This window comes from Ambystoma mexicanum, chromosome 11 (assembly GCF_040938575.1).
Source record: "Ambystoma mexicanum isolate Mex_15411 chromosome 11, UKY_AmexF1_1, whole genome shotgun sequence".
Classification (NCBI taxonomy): Eukaryota; Metazoa; Chordata; class Amphibia; order Caudata; family Ambystomatidae; genus Ambystoma; species Ambystoma mexicanum.
The window spans coordinates 1,023,664,834-1,023,687,751 of NC_090934.1; the positions used below are offsets into that span (position 1 = coordinate 1,023,664,834).

At 45.5% G+C, this 22,918-nt stretch overlaps 1 protein-coding gene across 9 annotated transcripts in view; it reads right to left on the minus strand.

Moving 5' to 3' along the window:
- Positions 1 to 22,918, minus strand: part of MEGF11 (multiple EGF like domains 11) — a 2,301,522-nt gene that overhangs the window by 123,030 nt on the left and 2,155,574 nt on the right. For 5 of the 9 annotated variants that reach the window (XM_069624260.1, XM_069624256.1, XM_069624257.1 and 2 more), the window contains one exon: positions 4,817 to 4,932. The exons of the other annotated variants lie outside the window; for them this stretch is intronic. In XM_069624260.1, the coding sequence (XP_069480361.1) occupies positions 4,817 to 4,932 (116 nt within the window). The remainder of the gene's footprint in view (positions 1 to 4,816; positions 4,933 to 22,918) is intronic. 9 annotated transcript variants of the gene reach the window in all.

The following is a 22,918-nucleotide window of genomic DNA, read 5'->3' on the forward strand; positions in this document are numbered from 1 at the left end:
TATGCATTGTAGCTAGCTCTTCTATTGTTTAAAACTGATATTCTGATACTTCGGCCCTTCTTACCCACGGTCATCCAACAGCATTTTCCTTCTGATCCTCTTCCCTCGTCTCTTATTCCACATGTCTAGGCCCATCTTCTTCCTTATCTTACCTCACTCATTAATTCTTCTCTTTCCAACTCATGTTTCCCTGCTACCTTCAAGCATGCTCTTATTCTCCCGATTCTGAAAATAACGACTCTTGTCCCTTCCACTCCTGCTAATTTTTGCCAATTTCACTTTTTCCCTTTCTGTCTAAAATTCTTGATCAAGCTGCATATGCCCAGGTTAATAGCTTCCTAAATCTTAATTCTCTTTTACCACCTCTTTAATCTGGATTCCGTCTTTCTCATTCTACTGAGAATGCTCTTTTGCATGCCTCTACCTCTCTTCTCTCTGCTCATCATTCTGAACTCTCCTCTATACGGATTCTTCTAAATCTATCGGCAGCATTCTATACTGTTGATCACCCTCTTATTATTTGCTTCCTTTCTTCTGTGGGTATTACTGGGTCTGTCCTTGAATGGTTCTGCTCCTATCTTTCTCATTCTGTAACTTGGGCTGGACACACCTCTTCTTCACGTCCTCTTCTCTACAGTACCCCTCAAGGTTCTGTACTTGGCCCTCTCATTTTCTCTCTCCACACTGCCCCACTCTCTACTATTACTTCTTCATTTAATGTTTCCTTTCATCTGTACGCAGATGATACACAGATCGTTCTCTCTTATTCTTCCTTTGACTCTAATCTGCACTCCACTGTATCAGCTTGCCTTCCTGCTGTCTAAAACTGGATGTCATCTCATTTTCTACACCTCAATCCTTATAAGACTTAGGATCTGTTTATTCCCACCTCAACTATTCCGTCTCTGCTTCCACCCCATCTCTCTTTCCTCCTTCCTCTCTGCCCCTTTCCTCTTCTGCACACAATTTGGGTTATCTTTGATCCCTCGCTTTATTTTAAACTGCATATCTCTTTTATTAGTCGCTCCTGTCGCTATGCCATTTTCGACATCCTTTGTGCCCGCCACTATCTCACATTTCATGCTGCTAGACTTCTTCTGTTCTGCCTGATCTTTTCACGTATTTACTACTGCTCTCCTCTTCTTCTTTGCCTTCCCGCCTATCATCTTCCTTTCCAATCTGTTTATAATTTATTCAGTTCGTCTTCTCTTCTCGTTACTTTTTTGCTCCTCTATCACATCTTCTTTACTGTCTGTCCCTTTGAATCACGTCTTCTCTAGCATTTTCTTTCTATTGTTTTTAAATGTACTCATGGCTTGGATCCTCCTTATCTTTCTTCACTAGTCTTGTCCTATTCTCACTCTCAGACTCTCTGATCACAGAGTCATCTTTTTCTCACTGTCCTCAAACGCCCCTGCACTTCTTCCTGTTTCTGATCTTTTGCCTGGTAAGCCCCTAAACACTGGAAATCTCTCCCTCTCTCTATTCGTTCTTCTTCTTTGTATTTTTCAATCTAACCTGAAAGCTCTTCTTCTCTCCCTTCTTTCGACTCACTGACTTTCCGTTTCTCTCCCCTCCTTCTGTTTTTAGTTGTTTTTGCAGTATCATGGAATTTTGTACTGTTTTCTAATATTTTGCTATAGCGCTTTTGGGGAAAGGCGCTTTATAAATGCAATACATGACATGAAAACTGACCAGTTCAAATTAGGTGGCTAAAGGAGTTGTTTACTTTAGTATTTGACAAAATGCTTTAACGCTGTGGGAATTTGACATTAAGAAAAGGAATCTCACCAGGATGAGAGTAAAAACCTCACCAAGAGTCCATCCATGGCTGCAACTGTTATTACTACTTACTCCTGAAATTATGTAAGACTGTAAGACTGCCTTTCACACCTGTTGAATGTGACATGAGATAACCAGTGGGGGTGGCTCGCTAATTTAACCTCAGGGCTGAGGCAGCTTCAGCGGTACTTAAAGGGAGTTCAATTTTGCAAGGTCAATTATGTGAATACCTGAAGGACCCAGGACTTGCCCACCCACCTTCTTTCTTTCAAGTTGTCCCTTTTCCAAGAAGCTTCTGATTTTCGACCGGCTGTTATCAGGGTTTTAGGGAGCTCTCGGCAGCTTGACAATTCCCTCTTTCAGTCCTGTCAGCTGGATGCCAAGTCATATTTCTAGTCCTTGAATTCGCAATGTTTGTCTCGCAGAATGCACTTCAAAATGGATGCACATAATTCCCAACCAGCATGCTCATTGTTGTGGTTTTCAAAATGCCTCCTGTTGCAGTTTAAAGTATTGTAGACATTATTTGGATAGAAGGCCATTAGAGGTGGGTTGAGGGTGGGTGGGGTCAGAAGGGCCAGTAGAGACAGGCCTAATCCCTCCCACTGAGCATTGCATACCTAAACCCCCTCCACATTTGTGATAATTCTATGAACTCAATGGGCCTTATTAGGAGTTTGGAGTTAGCCATGCCGTTCTTGCCGGCATGGCTACTCCCAAACCGGGTACTAGGTCCGGGTCCCAAAAATAGGGAATTACCGGGCCATGCCAACTTTAGTGGGCCCGGTAATTCCCATTCTCGGGATCCGTGGGGCTCAATGGGAATGGGGAGGATGCTGACAACGGGCCCATTAATGACTGGTCTGCTAGAGGGTCCCGCTCTGCAAGTCTGGTCTGGCCAGGCGTCCAGAGCGGGACCAGCTGCAGACCTCGTAATGTGGCAGCCCGGAATGAACGGTGCTGGTCCCTTACCGGCACCGTTCATTCCGCGGCCGCCAGCCTCGTAATGAGGCCCAATGTCACGTCAGATCATCAACAAGCACCTTATTGTCCTAACAAAAACCAATATAGCATGTTCTGCATTACAAGTACAGCTAGGCCCAACAGGAGTTAGAGCGCAGTGCGCGACGTAACACAGAAAATGGTTTCCGGGGACAGGCGGAAGGGGAGCGGGTGCAGAGAATGTGTGAAAAGAACAGGAGATAAAGAGAGAGCCGCATGAAGATTGGTAGAGTCTATATTATGGCAGCAGGCAGGCAATAGCACGCAAGGCCAATTCCTATGTAGCTACACAAGTACCTCAATCTACCACAGAACCATGTCCCATAAAAAAGGATTCCAAGGCAGTTGCTATAGACCAGGTATGTGGGTGGTTCTACACACCACCTTTACGACCACTCAGAATCAACGGCCGGTTGAGAAATCTTCCAATTTTCATATAGGCAAGCAGACCGATGCAATGGAGGCCCACATTTTCCATGCCTGTCTTGTTAAATACTGATGATATCTTATGAGGTGCCCCTATTCTGACCACCAGGATTTCAAGAGGCATGACCCTCTGCAAAGGGAAAGATATGCTTCTTTTACCTGAATACTGGGAATTATTGTTATTTGCAACCTTCCATGTCCTTCTGCCAGGTGCACCTTCACTGAAACTGCCTCATTACTTCCCACCTCTGATACTCCTTGTGCTATGACACCATCTTCAACGCTTATTATTGATATCCTTGACAATTCCCCATGTGATAATGATATCTCATCTGATATGGCCCCTTCCTTGGCCATTGCTCTTAGGTAGTATACTTACTGCCATACTGGTCCTTCTATGACACTTGCTACAAATAGGGATGTACGATACCTTTCCCATGCTCGCAGGTATGTGATACTTTCTGGGGAATTCCCCTTATGTGCCCACCTTCATTAACTAAATCTACAGACATTTAATGTATTAGGACTCATTTCTCCTGTTCTGATATGATAGGTTATTTATAGCACGCTTAATACACAGAGGTTTCTAAGCGCGAACCGGGGGATCGAACCTATGTTGCTCCATGTCGTCTTGCTTCCAAGGCGAGTACGTTGCCCCTGAGCTATCCTCCCTATTCTCCAGATAATTCCTTTTCCTATACTATCTCTTCTTTCCTCCTGTTAAATTATATCATCAGACACTTCCTGCTGTTGCTCTTACACAAAATCGTTCCTATCACTTCCGGTGGGCATATCATAGTTTTCTCTGGCATACTTTTTATGACACTTTCTTTCGTTATGGGATACCGCTCTTGGTACATTCTGTTGCTAAAACCTCCTTGACAGTTCAAACATAAGACTGCTAAGTTAACAGACTACGGGCGGGCTGGAAATTCCAGATGATTTCAGTTGCATCATGGAAGATCTTTCTTATGCCAATAATAATTTTTTTATGTCTCAAAATGCCCATTGGTTTCAGTTTTATATTTTTAAATTGATAAGCAGAATTTCACTTATTTGTGTTCTGTGGTCATCTCTCATCCAAGCATTTAGAGCCTATCTGGATCTGGTAGAAACCGGTATTACCCAAATTGACCTTTTACAATTGACCTTTTGCACAATTGACCTAATTATAGTGGTCCTAATTGACCTTCTGCTCAATTGACCGTTATATTATTTTAGTTATCTTATATATGTATTGGGTTGGTTTTGGATTATAAATAATATAAGGGGATTGGGTGGGGGATTGCAGGCGATTTTGGATTGGGTGCGGGGCTTGCGGGGGTTTTCCCCCGCATATATGTCCTAATTGACCTTCTAAATTAGGTCAATTCTCCCGAGGTCAATTGTGAAAAGGTTAATTAGTATACAACCGTAGAAACCATCTGATGACTTTATCACCTGGAATTTCCGCGCATTGACTCAGAAACACAATAAATCCAACAGGCTAAATGAAATACCGTGCCAGGGAGAAATGTAAAAAACATATACGAATACACAAGGTGTTCGTTAAGTTTGTTTTTAGGGTAAAGCGAGTACAGGTCTCAGGTGAGGCGTGAAGAGGTACCTTGCTGGAGTCGTTCCCATCCGCACTACAGGTAAATCGTGAGTCTGCACCAGATGTCAGTGTGTAGTAGCTGGGGTTAGGGAAACAATGAACACTGCCGCTACTGTAAGGTTCATCTAGGGAGAAAACAAGGCATCACAAAAACACCTTCGGCAACTGACAAAAGCAAGACAAGTACATAGAGCACAATCGGACAATACAGGAGGACCGAGCTTGGATCAATGCTTGCGTCCCCGGACAGTGAACGGGAAATGTTCCTAGCAATGCTAATCAGGTTATATTATCACACATTCGCACGCGCACACACACACACACGCGGGCGCACACACCCAACCTCCTTACATGTTGATATACCATATTAAGCTCTGTCGCTGCATGCTACTGGCCTTTCTTTTTAGTACCCCAACTATTCTGCAAAAAGCAATTCAATGCATTTACCACAACTTCTTTTTAAAAAATGTTTTAGAATATTATCAGTACTGAAATTTGGAAGCCATTAAGCACTTTGCCCTTTAAGGGCTGCTTCTCTATTTGTCTTGCTGTACCAACTACTCCAGTTATTTTCTATTTTATTCGTCCATGAGATGTTCTTAAAATTGTATTATGTATATGCATTTTATTTTAGAGGAGAACGTTTATATCTTTTGTGATTATGTGTATTTTAGAAGCTGTTGGATATGTGTTTGTAGGTTTTATGAAAATTGTTGAAATAAGCTATTCAGCAACAACAAAAATTTTATTTCCAGAGGTAGCAAATCAGAGACTAACACAAAAACGAGCCAACAATTGCATAATAAATAGGCAAACATAAATCTATCCAAAAATCAAATTTCGCTATCATTCCATTTAGGATCATAGCTAACATTTCTAAACAGCTGGATCTAATGCATATCTGCTTAAAACGCTCAGAGTGGTCTTGCTCAAGAAGAATGCGTTTTTCCATATAGACTCTGCAATGTTCGATGAGAATTCCAGATACTGCCATTCGAATTCTAGCTATAATAATTCCTTTAAAAACATTTTCCAATTAAGATCCACATTTCCCAGAGAAGCATTACAAATAAAAATGAGGCGAGTAATTTAAAATGAATGTTGGGCAATCAAGGACATTTTGACCACAAACTCCTTCCAAAATCCATATGCCCGAGTGCAGGATCAGGGTATATTTTCTAGTCCTTCTCCTACTAAACGCCATGTGGACATTTGAACAATGCGGTTGGAAACCAGGGAGTGGGATGGCTAGATAGGTATTCTGATCTATGAATGAGATCAAAGATGCAGCTAATATTTACTGGCTATCTAAGGTCTCCAGGCTTTCTCTAACCAATGAAGATATATGATGTGCTCGGAAGACCTCCTGCCAGCGGTCTAGAGCCATCTGTGTAGGTAAAGATTTTGCCATTAAAAAGAAATTATAACATCCTGAAATGGCCACACCCACTTCAGGCCCTTATCTGCTCTTAGCTCACTTATTGGGCTCTGAAATATGGAAGGAGGAGCCTACTCTTGTAGACTTTTGTCACTACTTGAATCTCGGGAATACAAGAAAGGAGTCATGCCAGCCCATAATAGGTTATTCTCCAAGGGCATAAAGCCCAGCCTCCTTTTCACCACTGGCAGTTTTCAGAAATGTCTCGCCTCGCAGCTACTTAAAATAATGCAAGATGCTAGTACATTGGGATACGTTATCCCCAGTCCTTAATCCAATCTAATGCAGAGGTGCAGTTCTACCTTCCCAAATCTCGCAGAGATAACAACCCTCCAATTTCCCCTAACCTATCTGTTAGGACTTCTTATAGGTATTTAATGGTTCCAAATAAATCCACCCATAAGGGAATTCATTTCTCTGGGTTATCTGTTACATATGTACTCTGGTATTTCCCTGAGGTAATACAGGTTTGTGTAAAGGGCAGCCATTTTGACAAAATTAATCAACCCAATGAATGACAGAGGGAAATCTCACCATCTATGAATAGCTCTTGCACCTCTGAACAATAACGAATCCCCATATATGTAATTCTATCAATTCCAAATCACTGTATGCATTCCCGCCAATCATAACCAGCCCTAGGTTTTATATAGAATGCATTAAGGCTATTCATAAAGTAATTTGATAACCCCACTTCTTGGAGAGTAAACCAAGAGAAGTCCCATATGACCCTGCCAAATGATGGCAACATCTATCAGGGGGTCTACAAGATTGGTGCCTTCAATTGTGCTCATTCATGGGATACTAACCAAGTTGGCCCTCCCTATCTGTACCACCTGAGATTACCTCATCACCAGGACTTTTGCTGTCAGAATTGAGCAGTGTAATTGATTCATAGAAAGTAAGAAGTTAAGGATCCTTGCCTGCTTGTTAAAGAAATATAGCCATTTCAGGGATGCTGCCAAGAATAGCGAGCCTGGCCAGAACATCATACCGATACACAAAGCTTGTTGATATAGTTCCCTCTGCCGCCAGAATATTATTACAAACCTTAAGAGAGTTAACATCTTCCTCTGTTGGCTTCCTCTTAGCCATCATTTTCACAGTGTCATGTATTTCTCTATCAGACAACACGGCTTCAGTTAGGCAGTTTGCACTCTGAGATAAGGAAGGTACCGGCAAATTCATACAATACCCCGCTATATCACGTATGGAGCTGTGGGCGTCTCAGGGATATAAAGCTGTGAAAAATCCTGCAAATGAGTTTCCAATGATTTCAGGATCAGCCAGAAGTTATTTTATACCATCTATCATTTCTTTCACCAAACCTCAAGTTCCAAGCCACCTTGTTTGAACGGTGCGCACTCTATCTATGGGATCACGTACAGTTTGACTGTACGGTTTTGCAGAATAAGACTGACATTGGAGTCCTGATCTCTGCCTGTTTACAGACGAATACATTCTGCATATCATCACCAGGATTAGCCTGTGCCAGGGCATGTAGGGCATGTGCCGCCTGTGTTTCCTTCAATCCGCTAAAGAGTGCATTGCTCTCACTCCTCTATTCATCTGCTCCCCCTGTTCAGTAGAATGACACCGCACCTCTGAAGCATGTCGTGAAAGTGCCCCAGACTGTCTCTATGCCAGAAGAGCCACAGTACAGATTAAAAGGGTCTTCATCTACAAGTTCACCTTATTACAACATTCCAGAGAATTAAGTAACTTCGATCCAAATTCCAACTTCTAGGATTGGCCCTACAGCTAGATTTTCTGAACTCATTTACCAGTAGGAAATGGTCTGGAAGAAGTATTCCTTCAGTTACAGCCTTTAAGATGAGAAACCACCACAGGTGGTGAAATGCACATTTTGCAGGTGGAATGTTCATTCTTGAGCCATCAAGTTCAGAAGTCTCCAAAATTCGACTAAATCCGAATGTGTCAAATAAATACTGTCGTCTCTCATATACATTGAATGTGCGACTTTGAATAAAAAGAGGCACTCCTTGTATGAATAATAGGGTATTTTAGGCAATCGTCGTTTGCAGCTGACAAGTTGACATTCAAGGATATGTCTTTTAGTAAGGTAAAGAGTGGGGTCTTAAATGTCACGAGGGCCCTTAGAATCAGGCCTTAATTTCTGGCTCGACAGCTTCTTTCAGTGAGGCCGGGAGCATTCTGAGGTAGCGATTCTTCATTGGGTTGGTGAACAGGTCTGTTGGGTCGAACACATGGTGAGGTTCAAGAAGCGGCATTGGCACGTTGCAGGAAAAAGCTTTGGACAGGCAGTGTTTCGAGGTAGGAACCAGATCAGAGCTATTCCTTTATCCCTGGAGTTCTGTGAGGCCGTGCTCAAATGTTCCCCTTGAGTGGAAGGGTGTGCTTGTTGCTTCTTTAGAATCCTTAGCTTCACCCCTATGGCAGGGGGCTTTGAGCAGACTGACATCCCAATAAATATACAGCAGAATCCTTCTTCTTTTGAAGTCCAAAACTACCATCCCCCCTTAATTAAGCAATCTGCCACTGCTAATTGCATTTATTCTAGTCTTCTGTAAGAGCTCTCAAATCATAGCTCCTGTGTGTGATTCTTTTTGCCTGGTTATATCGTACCCGAATACCTTGTTTGCAGGAAGTAGGGAGGGGGCACAGCAAATTTGGAAGCCGTAGGAAATCCCAAGACGGTACAAATGTTCACTTGCTGGACATTTTTCTCCTGGGATACTCTAACTCAACCCTCTGACTACCTCTCATGCATCACAGTCTCACCAGTCATTACCCTCCTGGTGTTACTTCCCTTTTGTTAATAGAGCTTCTCCTTTTAAGCCCTGGTTCCCTCCTTACCACGTGTGAAGGGTAGATCCTGTTCTCTTGGTAGGTGACAAGTCATCCCAGGCAAGTACAAAGGCAGGCTCTGGGCCTGCCTGTTGTGAAGAGAGCCCAGACTCAGACAGGCTGATCCACAAACTCTGACAGAGGATTGTGTCACTAGGAACCAGTTTGACAACCAAATTACATCAAAGGATTTTGGCCAGTATAACTGTATATTCCCATAGGCCACCATCATAAAAAACAAAATTCTACTTTATATCGACTTATCATTCAAACTGCTACCAGGCCTAGGGGAGGTACAGTGTTTGAAATCTGCTGGTTTGCTTACAATGGAGTTCCCATTTTATTGTAAAAAATGGCCAAAGTGAATATTAGAATAAACTGGGTTCGATGCATGCCAGTGATTGATCCTTCCGAGGTCACCTTCCTGAAGTAGTCATGCATGCACCCGGTTACTTCTACAACCTTTGTAGTAGATCTGGCAAGCAACGATGGGTTTACAACTTTTAGTAAACAAGAGGCTGGAACACTTATGAAAGTGCCACTCCAGTGTAGCTAACATGCTGCTGGCCGTGCCAAGGACAGATGCCCAGAACAAGTATACTGGGGTGTCTTTTATACTCTGTTGAAAAGTTACATTATATACACAATGGTCAGTAGACCCATCTGGATACAAACCCATCAACACCAGTTCGTAAAATGCAGAGAAGCTCTTTTTCAATGGGGTGCTACATCAATGGAAGACGTAAAAGCCTTGCATATGCTTTTATGCCTTCCATTAATGTCATACCCAATTCTCATTAATTTATATGGCAGAGAGGAGGGGCGGTTCGCAGCTTGCATTTCCACAGCCTCCCTTCCCCTCTGCCATACAAATGCCCCAGCATTTGCGTGGGCATGTATTTTCATGCCGGTGCAAATGCTGGGGATCCCTATGGTGCCCGCCGGCTTTATGCACAAGCATAAAGCAGGTGGACTCCATAGGGATCCATTGTAAATGCTGTTGTTGTGTGCATTGTAGGCAGCATTTAATTATAATTGTAAACGCTTCCTACCATGTGGGCATGGTAGGCAGCGTTTACTCATGTGTGCGGTGGAGTGCAAATGTGCGGTGCAAAAGCACCTGCACTGTTACACTCTGCTGCGGAAATGAAAAAAATTTAGTGGCGGGCACCTGTGCATGCCAAAGTACATGCGTACCGTTCCCCACTGCCGAATTACATGAAAACTCTAAAATGAGCTCCGGTGCTGTGTGCAAGTGAGACTGTTTAGCGGATCGGACTTTCAAAACAGAATCTATATACTACAGTTCCTAGCATTTTAAATAAATCACACAGATTCCCCCTAACGGAAGGAAATCTGTCACATTTGGGTCCTAGGACGATTACACCTGGCCCCTACTTAATTTATATCCAGGAATGGATCCATTGCAATCTTAAACCCCTCCCCAAATCATGAAATTGCCTCACCATATCCAAAATGTCTTTATGAGATCATAGAACAAGGGAGAATCATCCACGTTCTGTGCAAATGCAGAAATAATGGATACTTCAGATGTACTGCAATTGTCCAGGCAAAACGAGCCCAGGCTCTACATTCAGCGGGATCAGCCTTACGGTAGGTCAGCAACAGTTGGGCCCTGAAAGTTATGATTGACCCTCCCTTCATTATATAGTTCCACTATGAGGCCACAACATCCCAAGCCCCCAGTTCCTCTGACTAAATTCTCCCTGCACACAGAATATGAGTTTCTATGATAGGGCATGTGTCTTATTGTCTACTAAGAATATGTTCTTGCACCAGCAATCGCTTTTCATATTAATTTAAACCATTTACCTTGCATCTGCAAAATGTAATACCTAGGTGCTGGTTCTAAATGATGTAACCGTGACCTAGCTACCACCATTGGTAATGGCCCAGCCATCATCTCCCACTTTTATTTGCCCCTCTCTTGCTGGTCCCCAACTTTAGAGCGTCCGTTGTTGCATATTCATCTCCATACAGTATGATATGTTCTTCGGGAAAATAGTGTGTTCCCTCTAATCATCTTTTGACTGAAGATCATGTCATTAACTCAAACTCACTGTAAAGTTCTAGTCATGCTATTACCCTCATAAAAAAGTGCATTAAATTGCTTTGGTTATCCAAAGCTAGGCAGGCACGAATGCCATCTTAATGAACTTACATTTCAGTACCACAATGCATGAGATTAGAAATCTAAAGTGCACATCTCACGGTGTCAATGTATCAAAAGTTACCACAAATCACTTAGAGTGTTTCTCATGTCTCAAATACAATAAAAGACTGACAATCGTCTCTAGGTGCAGTAAGGCATCATTGGTGCCATAGGGTAGATCGGTCTGATGGGAATTTAATCGCCTCCTGAACAGTTTCTCACGGAATGGAGGTGGTCCATAGTCATGCATAGGTGTTCTGGTAGCAAACTGCTAAACTTGACCCTAAGGATGGAGATGTTCGACTGACTGCAAAGTCCCCATTGCATGATCTGAGTAGATACTCCTGCGGCGTAAAAGTAGCAATTTGGAGGATTACAAAAGGGGCGTTATTAGGATCAGACTAAATAAACGATTCCGGTTCTGACACTGTCAGAGTTATGTCTATATTAAAACTATGGTCAGCAGCACTAAACAAAAACAATAGAACTTTTGAATAATTGCACAGCTTTGAAAGCTTAAACTATGTGAACCTTTGCACAGTTTACCCAAGAAAGCATCATGGGATGAGGAGTCCTTGATTCTAGCAAAGATGCCTAGAATCTCCTCCAGCACGCCTGCCAGGATTCCCAGACATAGCTCCTGAATTAGGTCTGCGGTATAGGGGTGCGGCTTCCTGCTTTCAGGCATGGCATTAGGGAATATCCTTGACTACTTATAAGATGAGTCCTTAACAAGCAGTGCAAAACCTACGAAAATAACTTGCGTTATCTTGCAAACTGTTAACCAGATCCACGACTAAGGAGCTATTTCAACTCTTTTCCTCTAATGGGCTTTTACTTATTAACTTTCATCTAGGTCGGGGAGTCTTGTTAGATCCCCTAACATTTTTATAGAGAAGTAGCCCGTAGCCCTGGATTAATTTGTTACAGCAACCTCCAAAGCACCTGAATGTTAATAGATGAGACGCAGTCTGACTTTTCAAATTTAGAATTTGTCCTTCTGTCAATATAAGACATATGCTTCGGAGATGTGCCGCTATCAGTCTGGAGAAGCTTTTCAGAGAGACAGGATAGTGCTATTGACTGCTCCGGCGTTTGGAGCGATAGTGAAGGGATTGGAGTTTAATTAGAATTACAAAAGTGATTTTTGTAAATGGAATTAGACTACGATTAGAGAATTAGTATAGTGTCTTTTTAGTTAGAAACACGGGCATGGCATGATTTTATTTTGAGAAAACTGAAATCACAGTGACTGGTAAAACAGACTTGATGACAATACCCAGTGATGATGCACTGAGAATAAGTTCGACATATGTCAATTAATTGATATAAGATTGGGTAAGGATGTTTCTGGGTGCTTGTTGAGTTGTGACATGTCCAAACGTTGTCAGGCTCTGACAATATTCAGATTTCTCACAGGTCATTGAGGCTTTTAGACGCTGTCTCCCGAATCCAAGAGTGTAGCTCTCAACAGGTCTTTAATGGCCTCATTGTGAGTTTGGCGGTAATACATCAGAAATTTCATTGGGTGGATTTACCGTTACCGCCGTGGTGACTGGCGGAATTTCTGCCATATCACAACATGTCGGGAGCGCGCACAAACCATTGATGGAAGCAGTAAATTCGTCTGGCGGAATTTCCGCCGAAAACATCCCATCAGCTGTAATTCTACCCATATAGTGTGGAATTACCTTTACCACAATAGAATTACCATCGGCAGGAATAGTGTCATCACTTGAACGGGAAGTGTGATGGAGGCCATCTTTGAAAACTCAATCCGATCTGAATCCACCAATTCCTGCAGCCATCTACAGCAACAGGACACAGGAGCCATGTCCCAGGAAAGAACCAATGGCAAGGTGCCTGAACACAGGCTGTGAAAGCCCAAATTCAGTGAGGATGATCTGCAGGTCCCCACTGAGGAGGTGGTTGCCAATTCAGATTAATTATATGGCACCCACCACAGAAAAAACATCTGGGCAGTGCAAGGCATCCATCTGGTCATCCATCAGCTTGAAGGTGACAGCTGTAGGCATAGTCCTCTGGGATGGGGAGGACTGTCGCAAGCGATGGAATGAATTCAAAGTCATGGTGCGCAGCCTCCTCTCACAACACCGATAGAAGGCCCTGGCCACAGGAGGCGGCACCACAGAGCCCCTTGTCCCTGACCCCATGGGGGGAGAAGGCCAGCTGCATCCTCGAATCGAGAGGGTCGAGTGGGGCGGAGGCAGGTGTCAGCAGACAAGAACAAGGAGGTACGTTTGTCCCCCTAGCCAATGTACAGGGCAAATTACCAACCAAATGATGTGTCCCTTAGCTCAGATGGGCCCAACGGACACAGTTAGATGCCAGTTCATGGCCATAAGTATAAGCCACCCAATGCATATCCATGCAGAGCCAGTGGCATGGGGTGTTCATCAGCCTACAAACACACCAAGAGGGTGCAGAATGACATCATTCCTCATGCGCTGCCAGGCTAACGCTGTGACTGCATGCATGGATGGTGTGTAAACTGTACACGTAACCATGCACAGCAGGATGACTTTGCAATGGCAGCGCACATGTGTGCTGAAAAAGGCCAAGTGCCAAAGTGGGCCCCGAGATCAACTGTATAGAAAGGCCGCCTCAGCAGCACAAGGAGCAAAGAACACATGCCCATGGGGTGGACACCCTCGGCAGCGACTACACCCACCTTGCTGTGGTCACATGCAATGGCCCATAAACCAGCATATCCTTCTGCCCACATGTGTTGGATGTCCCTCAAACAATTAATAGGTGTGACTAGTAAGCCAACATACAGGAATGCACCATGACTGACAGGATCACAGCCTATTAAGTAGGAGGAGGAGACTGAAGGCCCATTGATGCCCCATGACAAGGCTTCCATGGAGACACCAACAACTACCACCCCTGAACGGCCAAGCGATGTGAAGGGTAGGCATAAGAGACGCCAGGCTCCAGCATCACCACACCTGCCAGCACAAGCATTGCACCCATTGCCAGTGATGCAGACACAGCCACAGGGGCTGCACCCTTGGCAACTCCAACAGCCAGCCAATCTGGGTATGATGGGTGAGCCAGCTGCTGGCAGACATGCAGAAGACACTGTGGTTCCACCCATCCAACAGGCCCATGAAGCCCTCACATCGCCTGGGCAGCACAGTCAGCATCATGGGCATCAGGGCCAGTCATCAGAGGGTGACTCTTACATGATTCCCTACGGTTCGCCTTGCTTCAGCCCCAGCCCTCCCCATAGCCTTCATCCCATACCCCACACCACACCAAATAACACACTCATGAGGAGGCTTGGGGCAATGGAAAGGCATGGGGGTGCACCAGGAAGCTCTTGCAGACACACAGGTCCTACACCTCCAGGTCATCCTGGCCTGTATCCAGGGTGCCACACGCCAGATTGTGCGGTCCATGGAGCGTGACTGATGTCAGGCAGCTGCTACATCTGCCGCCTTGACTGTCTACGGGCAGAGGGTCTGTGAGCCCAAAGGGATCTCCACCTTTGCTGAGACCATGCATCAAAAGATGCAGTTGACAATGCAACACATCTGGGGCCCAGGGTCTGAACAATCCGGTTCCATCACCCCAACAGAGAGCTCATTGCAGAGCACTCTAAGAAGCCGTTCAGGGTGCATTCTGACCCCAAAGGTGCTGGGAGAGACCAGTAATAAGGGGAAAAGGCAGTGCAAGAGACTTGAAACTTGGTGATAGGTACAAGGATTTGTTGGCGATGGTGTTGTGGAGAGGTGTTGGTAGTGTTGGGGAATGTGTTGTGGGGAGTGGGTGGGTGTGTTGGGTTTGGTGTTATGGGGCGGGGTGAATGTGTTGGGGTTGTGGGGAGGGGGTGGCTGTGTTGGGGATGGTGTTATGGGGAGGGGTGAGTGTGTTGGTGTTGTGGGGAGGGGGTGGCTGTGTTGGGGCTTGTGTTATGTGGAGGGGGCGGGTAAGCTGGGGTTGTGGGGAGTGGGGTGGCTGTGTTAGGGATGGTGTTGTGGGTGTGTTAGGGATGGTCTTGTGGGGAGGGGGGTGGGTGTGTTGGAGTTGGCATTGTGGGGAGGGCAGTGGGTGTGTCTGCACATTCAGGCATTAAACATGAGCTCAATTGATGCAATCCAAGGGCATTTCTTTTTGTGTACAGGTGATTTATTTTCTAGTATCAGTATTTACATTAGTGTATAGTATGTGGAAATTAATGTGATAAAACTAAATTGGCCATCAGCTCCTGACAGACCATTTGCCCATCTTGGACCTCACCCTGCACACACCTGAAAGTGCATCGCCAACATGCAGTGTGTCCGCCTCATCAGGGGGTGGCATGTCCACATCAGGGGGTAGAGGGACATTCCTCCTGAGGCACACATCGTGCAGCATGGCACAGGCTAACTAATTTTCCTAACCTTCTCAGGCACATACATAAGTGCATTGCCAGTCCTGGCCAGGCAGCCGAAAAGGGCCTTCAGTAGGCCTAAAGTCTGCTCTATGAAGAGCCTGGTCCCCATTTGAGCCTCAATATAGGACACCTCCTGTGGCGTCTGGGGATACCCCACTGCCGTCATGAGCCACGGTAGCTGGGGATATCCAGTCATCTGCAAGGACAAATGTAATAGGTGTCAGTCACAGAGAAATGTGTATGTGTTGCCATTTACTACAGCATGTAGATGGACATTCTGTGCATGCATTCCAGGTCAATTCATACTCCCTGACTTGCAATATCTGTACTTGTCATTCCCCATTTGCATTGTTGTGTAACCCCTTGCACCCAGGTCACTGCCAGCAGTAGCCATTTTCTGGGTTTGTGATTGTAATGGCATGGTGCCATGGTGCTTGTTTTGGGCCTGTGCGTTGCTCTCACGCATGTGCCCTGATGGGTGGTCATTTGTTCCTTGTGTTAATGTCTTCTGCATCTGTGACATGATGGTGTCACATTTCTATGTACATTGCTTGACTACTGCCAGTGTTATCTTTTATTGATGCTTTGTTGCCCTTTGTGGATCAATGTACAGCGATATTCACTATTGCCTTGTGGTACTTGTAGTCATGTGTGTGTTGGTAGGCTGTTGGTTCAACGTGCGTTCACGTATTCATTGTTATCATCATCATGTCCAAGTCCTGTTGGTTGTAGACTGTCATCTGTGCTGTGGGAGGCCAGGTCCTGCATATCTCTGTGGTTGGTATGTGCACACACACCCCACCCCGGTCCCCTTTACATTGCTATTCTGTGGTGAAGCAAAATGCAATTGTGTGTTGGCACTTGTACTCACCCACAATGCACATCTGTTGGCCTCTGTGCCTCTCCATGTATCTTGGCAGCATACTATTGCGCAGGACCATGGTGTCGTGGGTGGATCCCGGGAAGAGGTCACAGCAGTGTGTGATCTGGAGGCTGGGATTGCAGGTGCCCTGAATGTTTAGGGAGTGGAAGTGCTTCCTGTTTCTGTACACCTCCTCTTGTGGCTGGGGGGGCCACGAATGACATCTGGGTGCAGTCAATACCACCAATACATTGGGCAGGTGCACCATAGCATGGAACTATGCCTTCATGGCATGCACCTGTGCCAGGGTGGTGGGCAGGGAGATGTACTGGGACACATGGCACAGGAGGGCATCAAGCAACTGCCCAAGGACGCTGGAGAATGTGTGTTGTGCAATGCCGTGTCTCTTGGCCACGTAGTGCTGGAAGGTGCCAGTCCCCAGGAATTGCAAGTTGGACACTAGCTTCAGCACCAGGGGCACAGCTGTGCGGATGTGTATTCTGATCTCTAGGTCGCCTAGATTACGGTGAGCAGCTCACTTATGGTGTCCTGGTTATGCCAGTAGAGGGTTAACAGCTGGGTGTCTCTGACGGTCCGGGTGAGGCCCTGGCCCTGGATATGACTACTCACCTGGGCTGGCATTTTCTCCTCCTCCTCCTCCTCTCTGCTCCCTATGCCCTATGCAGATCTCTCTGAACATGGATGCACAGCCTCAGCAGCTGAAAGTCTCATTCCACAACAGCAGGTGGGAGCATGGTGTTTGGAGGTGTGTTTGGGGAGGGCATGTACCTTATGTATCCCTCTGGGGTGGATTGGGTGCACTTGTGTCTTTATTTCTGGCACCTGTGTGTATTTGCCTCTGCACTGTGGCTTTGGCGGGATTGCCGCCCATTTTTGGTGGTATTTCAACTTGTGATACAGTAAAAATACTGTTTCAGATTTGGGTGGTAATTCCACCCGTGGAAATTAGCCCCATCGCTCATTCCTGCAGATCTTGGTGCTAATTCCGCCTTCGGTAATTCCAGCGGGGCTATTTGCACTGGGGCTAATTCTGATGACTCCTAATTCAGCGGTATGTTAAAGGTGGCGGTCATCCCGTTATCGCCACTTTTAACATATACCGTCCAACTCGTAATGAGGCCCTAAGTCTGCTTTGGGCGTTAGCACTTAGATTCCCATGACGAAGTGCTTCACTGATCAAACACTATCACAGTTGGCGGTGGGCTTTCACACCCCGTTTCCAAACTTGCCGCATTTCAGAACTGAAATGAATTTATTGTGGGCCTTAATAGTGTCTCCACTTTGTTGCATTTGTAGGACCATATTTTTTTTTCTGTTTGCTTTGTGCTTTAACATATAGTTTTCTGCTGTATTGCTTTGTTTTGCTGATTCCCACCTGCCAAGTCCTTCCGTCTTGTGCTGTCCAGATCATTTGTTCACCATGAATCCTTCATGGTTGGCACTTGCTTGGCTGTCTGTAGGGCTGCTTGCTCCTCTAAGGCTTGGGGCCACAGATGTCTTTCATCTGCTTCTTCTGGATGTCCACTGACTATATCTTTTGTGATGAACATCTGCTCGGGACCTTGTTCTGGGCACAGTATGTGCAGAAGCCAGGCCAGTTTCTTCTCTGGTCTGGCCTTTACTTTGTGAGGTCAGAAGCTCTCGTCCGGTCTCACAATGAGGATGGCGTCTCTGGATGTCTCCTCACTAGAGATCTACAGAGTATCTGACACTTCCTGGACCCTACGGTCTCTGTCAGAGAGCTCCACAGGTTCCGATCTCGTCGAGTTCTGGAGGTTCCATGTGATAATGTTGCCTGGAAAAAGTCACTGGGTAGGAAACTTTTTGTTCTTGACCTCTAAAATACTTTCCCCAAATATTCTAGGAGGCGTATAATATTATATTATAAACTCCCATGTAGAATATTTGGGAACGTGATTTTAATAAGGGTGCATTTGTGTGAAATGTCGCCCCCTGGCGGCCATTTCCCAGCCTGTTCTTTGATGTAAACAAAATGCATGTCAAAGACCATTGACACTTTTCTCAGAGAGATTTTTTTATGCCTACTCAGTCTGCAGACTGCTTCGCAAAACCCTTGAAACAGAAGGCAAACGCATGCAGCTGGTGCAAATAGAGAATATTAAAACAGAAGATTTACTTTGTTCTCATCTGCTTTCTATCATTAACACTTTTTTGTTTCATTGCTTCAATATAGCATGAACTATTGCAATATTTACACATGATAGTACTTTCTACCGCCCAATTGGCATCACCCAGGTCTGGTATAGTTTTATACCAGACATGTCTTTGCATTTTGACCTTTCAGGTGAGCCATGACGGAGTCTGAATGCAACTGAGAGGCCCAAACTGTAAGCAGGACTGTGGTCCCATACATCACAAACAGCACAGCTAGATAGCTCAGCACTGTCTAGCACAAGGCCACTGGTTTGCAAGGAGCAGTAGCAGAATCAAAGTAGCTACAGCCTGCACAGGAGATGGCAGAGAAGGCTCAGTCAAGGCTACATGGGAGGATGGAGGAAGAGAAGCCAAGTGCATGAATACCAGGACAAGAAACGCCTTCTGAAGAAAAGCAGCTTATCATTGTGCTTTCCCCAACTCTTGCACCGAGTCTCTTAATGTTGACAAAGATAAAGTGTATGCTCCCTCCTGTAAAGTCATGTTGTAACATGTCATGAATGCGGAGGAGCAGAATGCCACGCGTAGAGAGGAGGGTGGGATGGGCGATGCAGTGAAAGACATGCCAGTGGCACTACTAGATACCCAACTGCCTGTGTGCTGCCTGTTTCACAACTACCCTTGCCGGTCTGAAAGTGATAGTGTGGCAGCCGGACCACCACTAGAATCTGTGCCCAATGATCCAAGGAGAACAGTGCGGTCACCATTGGCAACCACTCAATGAAATGATTGCTGTTTCTCAGAAGATCTGCTTGGACCTCAGCCGGCCATGCAGTGGCAGAAAAGAGCTGTGCCGATGCTCTGGGATTCCATGCTGCACATACTGGACCCCCTACGTCACCAGCCAACTCAGGAAGTAGCTACTTCTACAGACACAACCATGGCATAGGATGGGGCCTCCTCCAGATCAAATCAGTGGCAGCCGATAATGCATGTCTTGTCTGCGCTATGACCACTTGAGCGGCCCACCAGCAGTGCTTCTCTGAAAGCTGTGCCCACTCGGTTAGGAGCTGCCACTGATCTACTTGCTGGAATTGGACCTGACCAACATGGTGAAGAAACACCACTTTTTCCAAAAGGCAGACACATGACAGCTGGTGATAAAACTGCTGGCAACCTGGTGTGGAGACACACAAGGCCCCAATGGAATTGAAAGCAGTATACATTTTGGCATCATTACATGACCCACACTTTAAGATAAAGGTGTCCGCGTTTTAGTAGAGTGTGTGTGAGTACTCGGTGGGCCCAGACTCAGAGCAAGACATTCCAAAGTGTGCAAGGATGCACGCCTCAGGCATTGGAAAGCCAATTGCATAATGCCCAGAGGCTGCAAGGATATGAAAAACCACTCAGCTGCACAATGCACAACTTCTGACCCGAGCTGTAGGGCTGGATCAGGCGGCAATGTCCCGCGGACGAAGTTATAGGCCAGAGCGAAGAAAGGGCAATAAGGATGGGCCCCGGTGCCACTACCGCCGTATCCAGCGTGCCCACGAGGGTATTATTGATAAATACCACCTCCCACTCCCCCATCCGACATGAACAACACATATTCCCTGATGGCTTATGTATGTAACTAAAACATGATACTTTTAATCTAAATGCCTTGTAAACGTATTTTATCTAAAACATGATACCGCAAATCAAAATGCCTGTAAACTTAACAACCTTCCTTCTGTAACCAGCCAAATGCTTATATGTAACAGCGCCACAATGCCCACGGGCTGAGCGTGCGCTTTAAAAATACGAATAAATAAATAAATAAATAAATATTTACACCCTGGGTTTTTAATCTGGTGTGTCGATAGCAGTCTATACATCTAAATACCCATCATAGATGGCCTGCATGTAAATGGAAGGCAGGGTACCACGCATAGCCCCTCTTCCATTTCCATGACGGCCCAGGATGCGGGAGCAGTGGCGGCATTGCCGCCAGAGCAATTAGCTAAGCGGGGTAGGGGGAAGGAGCAGAGACCGGAGGAAGGGAAGGTGGAGGGAAGATGATGGGGTGGGTGCGTGCAGCTTCCAACTTGCTCAGAACGTGGACTTGGATCGTGGGATTCACCCACGACCAGAGCAAACAGATTGGCTGCGATGCCCGCCCGGAGTGATAGTACACAGTAACTGCCTCTTTGCACTGCCATGAAAGTTCCATTCAGGGAAGACTGCTATTGCCCATGCTACAGGCAGGAAAGGGAACCTGGGGAGACACCTCGCTGAGTCCGAAATTTATAAATCAGTCAGGGCCTAGATTACACAGTTGGCATAAGGCCGCGCAGATGGTGGAGTCCCCTATAGGCCGAGTGATTAAGTCCAATATGAAGCAGTGCATGAGAACGAAAAGTCAGACTGTCAATAAGACATATGAGTGACAGAATGATGGACTGATGTCAAGAAGATAGAAGAAATTAAATACAGGAGGCCAGATCGCTCCCTAATCAAACAACAGTGCATGAGATCAAACTGGCATGTTCATTCCCAGCCATGCAGACATGCATGATACATGGACACGCAGAGGGAACTGCATCCAAACAGTATGAGGTTTCAATTCTTTATCAGGCAGAAGAAGACGTGACCAGAAGAGAGATCCATCAGCAGCCAGGCACACCCATGTGGAAGGAAGGATCCCTGCAGCTACAGCAGTGCAGGTAGGAGTCAATGGCCAGGCTGATTGCAGTCAGACAGAACTGCATGTTACCTGAAGGACTGACTGATTCCAGCAGACACACGTGCACCAGAAAAGAATGACTGATTGCGTCAGGCATTTAAGATGACAGAAAGAATGATCAACCCGCTTAAATGATCATTTCCTCACAGCATTAGGTATTCTTGGTCAGATTACTTGCACAGAGTATCAACCAATCTAGCATAAATCAATAGGGATCACTGATTCGTAATGTGTTCTGCGCAAGGCCCGTGAACAGACAGGGAAGGTATTATTTGTTGTACAAGGGTTCTTTTGTTAGGAGTTGTATGCTGAGACACAACACCTTGGGAAGAGTACATTGATGGTGGTCTTAAAGAAAACTGAGTGGAATTGTTTTTGAGTGCAGTCAGCCTGTTGTGTTGTCTAAGAGTAAATGTATCAAGGGATTCACGGAAAAGGTTTCACAAATGTGTGTGGGTGTTGGAGATGCACCCCACTGTCTGTTTTACTCAGTCTGCAGAATTACTGAACATCTGACTTGCCTGGTCACAGCTCCTTGTGGTCCTCACTGAAAAACACACAGATCCCCTACTCTGTGAGCTTTGCAAATCCCCACCTGTTGCAAATATGTCCAAAGTTGCCTCTCCCATGTGCAATCTGGATGCATCCACCCGTGGCTTCTGCCCAGATCATCCTCATCAATAAACCTTTACACGCACACCCACACACACACACACACCCACACACAAATGCACGTGTACCACAGCAGAACTCATATATAACACTCAAAGAATTCCACAAAGCACTGTGTGACTAAACTTCCCTTTAGTCTAGAAGAGTCAAACCCTCCAAACTCACCCATACCCTGTCACCCCTACCCTATCACCCCTGCCTGCAGTGTTGCTCTGAAGCAACTGAAAAGTTGCATGGAGTGCTCCACAACTTCCCTAAAATAAATACTAAAAGAAATTGCTCTAGTGATCTGCTGATGAGTATGTGGGAATGGCCTTAGTCATCTGACAGGCTGGTGGTACATGAGGGCATAAGGAGTGAGGCACCATGAATATTCGGCAGCACAGAGGAGATTAATCTTCAGACCTTCATGGCACTTCAAGTCTTAGGACGATGTTCCAGAGGGTTGAGGCTTTGCAGTTTGGAGATATTCCTCCAAATCATTGACATTTAGTCATCCGAATGGCAAGTAGCTTGCAGGAGGATGACCCCAGGTGAATGGCTGGGCTGACATGGATGGGAGACCTTGGAAAGTTCTTAAACTGAAATCTCTCCCACTCAGAAGGCAGTGAAGTGCTTTCAGTGAAGGCGCGGTGTGGTCAAAATGTTGTTCACTGAACATGTGCCAGGCCACATGGTTCTGGACTTTTATATACAAAGATGCCTCCTGGGACTTCAGGTAAGTGACATGCGAAGCAGGAACACTCAGGGTGCAAGTAGGTAGAACAGGAAACTGCGTTATTATTTTGCGAGTTAGGCAGGAGAGCATACACCTATTCAGTTCCAGCTCCTAGCCTGAAGTCCTGTCTAATGGACTTTACTGGAATCTGGG